Genomic DNA, 7,452 nt, shown 5'->3' on the forward strand with positions numbered 1-7,452 from the left:
CATATAACAAGCATGTAATTCATTATTATTATATGCATGTATGCACTTAAAACTTTAAAGAAAAAAATCAAGCAAAGAACTTAAAGAGATCTGGCAGCGTTCGCTCAAATTCAGTGGCGTTCCCTATGCCACTAAACCCAAACTATAAAAAAAGAAAAGGTCAAAACCCGTCACAACAATCCCATCTCGGGCTTAGAGAAACTTCAATAAGCAATGGCAACATATTATTTCAAAAGAGAGCAGTAGCTGGGGGGATAAAAGAAGTTGAAAACCACCAAAAAAAAAATCCCGGTGACCAAAAAATACACACACGAAAAGACACTCCGAAGCACGAAAAGATTCAACAATGTGAGTCAAATAAGAGATAGCAACTGCAACTGATGCAACGAGGGAGATGATACAAAGCTTACTTACATATGTAAACAAGCGTGTCCACACAGTAGAGCATTATGTACGGTTAGTGACAGCGACAATTAACAGTTTACAAACATCATAGAATCACGTCCACAAACAGCACTTGGGCAGAGTATCCAGTAAATAATATTGCAGACATCGCTCACATTTTCTTTACTGTACATAAACACGGCCATCGACCATACAAAACTGTAGCGTATGATGACGGATCACAGCAACACACACCACACATTCTGACATCAGAGGCACTGCCCTTTAAACACAATACAAGAACCGATAAGCAAAAACAGCCAAGTGCACATCTACCCGATGAATAAGCTCACGTGAGAAACAATAGTAACGACTATCCCCACATTCCCGCTGCCAGAGAGTATCAAGGAGGCGTATGTGCATGCAAGCTGCTGCGACATTTCTTCCTTTAATCAAATCCTTGTGTGAGTGAAATGTGCTCGTTCCACTTCCATGCAAATTAGAGGCGAAGAAAAGGGGATATATATTTGCTCATGCATGCAACCCGTACAAAAGTAGCGGCACAGCCAATACAATGGGGTACATGGGCTTCTGAGCACACAAAGAAAGGCACTCAGTCGTCCTCCCACACCACTCGAGGGGGAGAGAATTCACTTCGCTACACGAAAAAAACACACGCATTGGAATGTGCGTTGGAACAAAAGGAAGGTAAGCAAAAACAAAAACAAAAACAATGCAACACTACGCCGTGTATTACTCACGGGACGCACAGAACGGACGGAACACAGCACTGGCAACAGCGGCAATGGCATGCGAGGGAATCACCACGCGTTAACGTACGACTAGAGGAGGATGTAAAAGATATGGGGAGGAGTGCTGCATCAACTATGCGGCAACTGATCTCTTCCTTTCTCTACACTGCGCCCCAACACTACATGCCACATCGCTGGTACCACCACAACATATTCACGCGCGGGCACATTCATCTCTTCTATTCCTATACACCTCACTTCCTACATCCATCGCTTATTACCATTCCCATTTTTTACACTTACCATTCTTTCTCGCACCTTCTTTTTCCGTCATTACGGGCCTCATATGAATCCCCGTAGGAAGCAAGCAAAATCAGGGAGAGAGTTACCTTAGTTGTAACCGATTCTGCGGGAACCGGAGCGCTCATCACACTCCCTTTCAAGCACAGAGCAACCACACACAGACACGCTACTCCCTCAAGTATAAAAACTACTACCTACATAGCAGAGGAGACACAATGTTCATTTAAAGCATTGGTACATTGCATCTGGTGCACCTCTCAGCTCCCCACCGCACATCACATCAGTTCAGCAATATCTACACCTCGGGAAGAGAGGAGAGGTAAGTGCGTCATTATCATAGCTTCTAGTTCTGAGGATCTATAAGACCTTCAGCCTCTTCGGGAAGAAGTTCATCCTCATCAACACCGACACTACACTCGGTATTATAATAAAGAACAATAGATAGTAATAAAATAGTAGCTCCTATTCCAATTCCCGAAATAATCCACCAAACTACGTCGACAACATCGCTTTTAAAAAACGGCGTCTCCATGGCTACGAAGCTAAAGTTATACAATTTCAGCAACCCATATGTTGGGGGCATGGGATCGAACATGCCGTCCACCCACTGAAACGGTGGTTGATTATCGGTCGTCGGGCCACAGACAACATGAGCAGTATAACTTTCAGGATTCTTCACCATCCCCGTCCACGTCGCTATCTTTGCATCGATAGCTCCACTATTTACGTGTCCTACACTTCGGACAAGTGGGCCGTACTCGGTCGCATTACCAGGAGGGTTCAAATCACCACGTGCTGCGATTGAAAGCATCGCACTGTATGGAGGCTTGCAGACATTAGTCACATTACCATCGTCATCCATACCAACAGCACCAGTGCAGTTGGGAATAAGAGAAAATGGGTCTTTCGTGTAGTTGTTGTAACGCATCAGCCTCTTCATGCTTTCAATATCGACCACAGAACCCTGATCACGTTCAAATATCCGGGCGCGTGAGTAATTCTTGTAAGAATAGAAGTCACCGTATTCCTCCTGCATCTTCAGCGTACCTGAAAGATTGTACACATTGGGGAAGTACGGTCTGTTATAACTCGCCCAGTACCCAGTGGTGTTCAGCACGCTGGTCATATCCTTAGATGTTATACCCAACGGAGGAGCAGTACCAGGGAGCTGCTCTAACACCCAAAAGGTGTTGGGTGCCATGTTTTTAAACATCGCCTCGGACTCCACTGCACCCATGTTGAGCACCATCCACTGATTGTTGTACGCCCCACTGCTTTCCCTGCTGAAGTTCGACACCCATGAGGGGGCGTCCACCGCAATGAAGTTCGCGATCATCGCACGCAGAAACGTAGCCACGCTAGAGGAACCGACATGGTTGCGCAGCAGCGTTGCATTGTGTATGACGTTGGTGGTCTCCATGACTGCGAGGCGCTTGTGTGTCATGTACCAATCATCCACACTGTGCGCCAAACCTGGGTAAGATGACATGGTAACGAAGCGCCCGCCGAAGGCATACGTTTTGTACTGCCTCAACATAGTATTGAAGCTGCTCCACGTGGCGTGACCAAAGTAGATGTCATCCTTTACGACCTTTACAAAGGCAGAACAGTGGGTGTCAACAAACCACCGCGGCATCATCTGACGCATATCATCCAATACCTCCGCAGGGGATGTGGCCCTCACAATGTCACCAATCTCTGCTTGCATGTTGTACATTAACAGCTTCATCCGATCCAACCGTTCGTCAGCAGGGGCACGAGCGTTGTAACCAGCAACCATACCATCAATGAGAGCTAACATGTTTCGCAGCTGGGTGTAGAATGCACTGCTCTCGAACTTCGCAGCGTCCATATACCGAACGTGCTCTTCAATCCAGTGTTGTGCCTGCGGCGCATCAGACAAAAGCGCAGAGAGACCCTCAGGACCCTCAAACGTATTGTTTATGGAAGCCTTCATGCTCTCATACGTGGCGTAGCCTTCACCAAAACCTACAGCCTTGTATGCCAGTAGCACGCGCTCTGCTGACGGTTCCGCTTCTCCAGGCAAATGCATGAAACCATCGTTTGCCACAGCAGTCACAACGTCCCAACCGGTCTTGTTGAAAGTGTTACTCACATTCACGATTGCAGCATACTTACCAGATGCAAGACCATCCGTAGCATAGAAACCGCCGCTCGTGGCGTTATACCAGACTGTCACAACTGTAGGGGTCGCATCCTTAAGCACTTCCCCGCGAACGGCAACGGGAGTGCTGAGAGTCAGGGTTGCCGCAAGCAGCAGGCACAAAACCGCAGAGGGAGTCCTCATAACGGTTGCGGTACACATCATTCCACCTTGTTATCAACGAAATATTGCACGGTAATCGCTTCGAGAGTCTAACAAGAGTAAACAAAGGTAGACAGAACGAGTGTTGTTGGAAGCAAGCACATCAATAGCACACACACATACACACACGAGTGCATAATTATATACAAACAGTGACTATAAGGGTAAGCACACTGCTCTCACAATCCTGCGTAGCCAGGTGCCGCTGCTCACAAGCACTCAATCCATAGCGGAACAACAATAACAACAGCAGTACCTGAAAAATATCACTCTTTTGCACACTGTGCAATGGAAAGGGTGCAGGGCATCACCTAAAAGAAAGCCACACCACTAACACATGTAATGTCCACCTCCATGACTGTCAATCGAGTTTTGCTCCCCATTGTAACTGCACATCCCGCACAAACGACCTCTGTGCTGCCACACGCCGACGTACCTCAGCAGCCCCAGCTATTCCTTCCTGCCATGGTGTCAATAGTTCACGCAGCAGTAACAGTGCAGTAATGTGGAACCCAGCAACAGGAACGCACGTGTTCAAAAGCACATCACGCCCTATAAACATAATGTAAACTAGCCACACGGTCACGAACCCGGCAGCAAATCCGGGTAGCTTTCCAACTACATGAACGAGCAGCGAGAAATACTGCAACAGCGGTGTCAACGACACTCCCACAGGAGTAAATTGAGGTCCCCCGCAGCCTTGCTGCCCTCCCAGCTCATGCAGGTTCACCATTGCACCACAACCCGTGTGCTGACGTGAGTGCAGCCTCTGGTACCGAGAGGAGTTAGGTATCACTATACCATGCGGGAGGAAACGGGGGAGAGGAAAAGTTAAAGAGGTGCACAGGCAGAGAAAGCAAGGTATTAATTAATTATGAACATCACAACACAGCAGTACATGCAAGCAACATAATAAACAACGATATGTTCCACACAGTGATATCTTATTCAGTCACATGACTTCTCATACACACCTCAGATGAAGTGCACCTACAGATTTCACGAGCCACTACCTCACACCTCATGCAAAAAGTGGCAATTACCAGCTGATGAAGATAAGAAAACATTGTGAAGAGACGGTACCACAATTTACAATGTGTCCCCACTGTTTCGCCCGATATCTACACAGAGTGAATACAAACCCCCGCACTGTGATGATGTAAGTGAAAGAAAGTCTTCATGCCTCCTGTAGCCAGAGCACCCGCATCCGCCCTCCGAATCGTGTACGGCTCTCCTCAATTAATTCCTCACGGAGTGCCACAACGTCCCGAAACAACCTCTCCACCACCTCACGTTCAGTACCACGCGCACCACCACCTTGCATCTGCACCACGCAAAAGTCTAAGGCGCACCGAAGCGTGACAAGCAGCGCTTCCCAGCACTCGAACTCGGGTTCCACACACTGCAGAGTATGATCTGCCATGAACTTTTCCATATCATGCCGGACTTCTTGCACAAGCGAGAAGAGTCGAACCCATACATCAAAGTCATAACCTTCAGCGAACAGGGTCCCACGCCGACGCTGCTCACATGATGAAGTGGCTACGGCACCATCACTCAGCACATCTTCTCCACCCTCATACCGTCGCCCTGTAGCAACAGTGCGCAGATACACAGCCATTCCAGTGAAGACCTCCATTTTCTGCTGTTGTGGGCACCGCTCCGATGGCGGCGTCACCAAGACACCGGTACACTCAATAAGACGCCGCACATCATCCCATCGCATGTTCAGTGCCTCCAGAGTCCGACCTTCCACACATGAGGCGCGCTGCTCCTGTGTCACCGCACTGCTACCCTCAGGTGGGGACACTTCCCTTGTAGTAGTAGTGGTGGAGATTGGGTAAGCCTTAAATACACCTTGCTCGTCAAAGCAGACACGGATAGGATTCCATGGGTTGCGTGCCCCAATATAGCGCCCAACAACGCGGCAGTCAGCAACTTTTTCCACACTGTGCCATAGAGTACGGCTTGCACTGTCTTGTGCCGCACTAGAGCCGCGCAGTGCATACCGCAGCACACGTTGCGCGTCCGAGTCTCGTGTCTCGTCATTATTGCTGTACTTCACCATCTCCATTAGTTGTGCCATGAGGTCAGATGTATACAAAACACCACTGTATGAAATCATTGTCAGAAGAGAGAGGAACAAGCGGCGCTCAGACACAGGCCGTTGGTCATCAAAATCCGCGTCCACCATGCGCTCCGCGGCTGCAAGAAAAACGGCACACACATCCGTGTCCCCAAACTCCGCACGACTCACAGATGCTAATGAAACGCCGGGATTAACTGATGGACGTCTCAATACAGATGCAACGAACGGAACACGCAACTGCAGGGCGGGAATTTCCATTGCGGGGTGGTCATTTGGGACAAGCTCCCACAGGAAATTGTGCACCTCCTCAAGAAGCACTGCAGCCGTATGCGTGGTGTGTAAGTAGCGGCAGTACACAGTGGGACGGAGCCCAGAACCAAGCTGCTGCAGGTTGCCACGAAACCGCTTCATTTGCTCTTTCAGTAGCCGATCCGCACGGTGTGGTGCCAGGCGTTCAACCTCCTCCATCGCCAGATTATTGTATAGCTCAACAAGTTGCAGCCGTCGGGCCTCACGCCACTCCTCAGGCATCGACGCACTGTGGCTGAGCACAGTGTGCAATGTCTCAGCAGCAGCAAGATCTGGCCGCGCGCCCAGCGCCACTAGCTCGTCGAATAGCAGGAACACGTCATCTACTTGAATATGCTCATGGCGGGCAGCGCGCGTTAGCAACACATTCATGGTGTCAACGTCGACCTTCACTCCGCGCTGCTTCATCTCCTTATACAAGAGAAGCATCGACGGCAGCGAATGACACGCACGGAGAGCTCCGTTGTACGCATAAGCGAGATTGCGGTGTGAGAACTGAAGCCACTCCCGAGGAGTGCAAGGTTCCAGACCAACCGTCCACTTCCTCGCCGGCCACGCTCGTCGGTTAGTTATGTCGTGACCGTAGCTGTCGGACCAGTTGGGGTTGTGCTGTGCGGGATCCCACACGCTGCGCGGGATGTTCGCAGAGAGTAGGGGAATCGCACGACGGAACATGCACCGCCGGCACTACCTATTATACACACCCCTAACCCTAACAAAACTTATAAACGTCACAACACCATTGTAGGACATATGCTCAAACATTTCAGCGTCCGTAGCAATACATGCAGACGGGCGAGGACAAGGACAAAGAGGGGGAGGGCAAAGACAGAGGGAGAAAGAACAAGGTAGTGGAAGCGACACTGCAGAAACACCACGGAGCAAAAAATGAAAAAGCCACAACCACAGCAAGTGGTTGCATACTGTGGGCAATCAATACAAAAGAGTTGAGTGACCAACAACAGCGCCAAGAGAACGAAGTCTCACCACTAACACCATTAGGTCGGCAATCAAGGATAAGCTGTGAGCACTGCACAATAACCCGCAGAAATCATTCCCTGCTCCCGAGGTAGCAGTCATTTAGAGCTGCGATTAGCACAGTACCAACGAACGAACACAGCGGCCGAAAGTACGTGTCACATGCAACCCTAAAAACACTGGTTAAGTTGTAAAGGGCGGGAATGTACACTTAGAGCAGATCAGCGTAGAAAAGATAACGGGAAGTCACTAATGGTGGAGGGAGGAAGCGGGTTAAGCAAGAAAATCATGATCAAAAACAAGGGGGGGGG

The 7,452-nt window shown here is 49.3% G+C and overlaps 3 protein-coding genes across 3 annotated transcripts; all 3 read right to left on the bottom strand.

Annotated features, from left to right (window-relative positions):
- Nucleotides 1-1,782: 1,782 nt before the first annotated feature.
- TEOVI_000343000 (lysosomal/endosomal membrane protein p67) lies at nucleotides 1,783-3,768 on the bottom strand (the record flags this gene model as incomplete). Its single annotated transcript, XM_067226335.1, has 1 exon — nucleotides 1,783-3,768. The coding sequence occupies one exon, from the start codon at nucleotides 3,766-3,768 to the stop codon at nucleotides 1,783-1,785; it is 1,986 nt and encodes a 661-aa protein (XP_067082436.1).
- Nucleotides 3,769-4,126: 358 nt separating this feature from the next.
- TEOVI_000343100 (uncharacterized protein) lies at nucleotides 4,127-4,498 on the bottom strand (the record flags this gene model as incomplete). Its single annotated transcript, XM_067226336.1, has 1 exon — nucleotides 4,127-4,498. One exon carries the CDS (start codon nucleotides 4,496-4,498, stop codon nucleotides 4,127-4,129), a length of 372 nt encoding a protein of 123 aa, XP_067082437.1.
- Nucleotides 4,499-4,942: 444 nt separating this feature from the next.
- On the bottom strand, nucleotides 4,943-6,838 carry TEOVI_000343200 (uncharacterized protein; the record flags this gene model as incomplete). The annotated part of the gene is made up of 1 exon (XM_067226337.1): nucleotides 4,943-6,838. One exon carries the CDS (start codon nucleotides 6,836-6,838, stop codon nucleotides 4,943-4,945), a length of 1,896 nt encoding a protein of 631 aa, XP_067082438.1.
- Nucleotides 6,839-7,452: the final 614 nt, after the last annotated feature.

The sequence above is a fragment of the Trypanosoma equiperdum genome (genome assembly GCF_001457755.1).
Source record: "Trypanosoma equiperdum strain OVI genome assembly, contig: ctg_747, whole genome shotgun sequence".
Classification (NCBI taxonomy): Eukaryota; Euglenozoa; class Kinetoplastea; order Trypanosomatida; family Trypanosomatidae; genus Trypanosoma; species Trypanosoma equiperdum.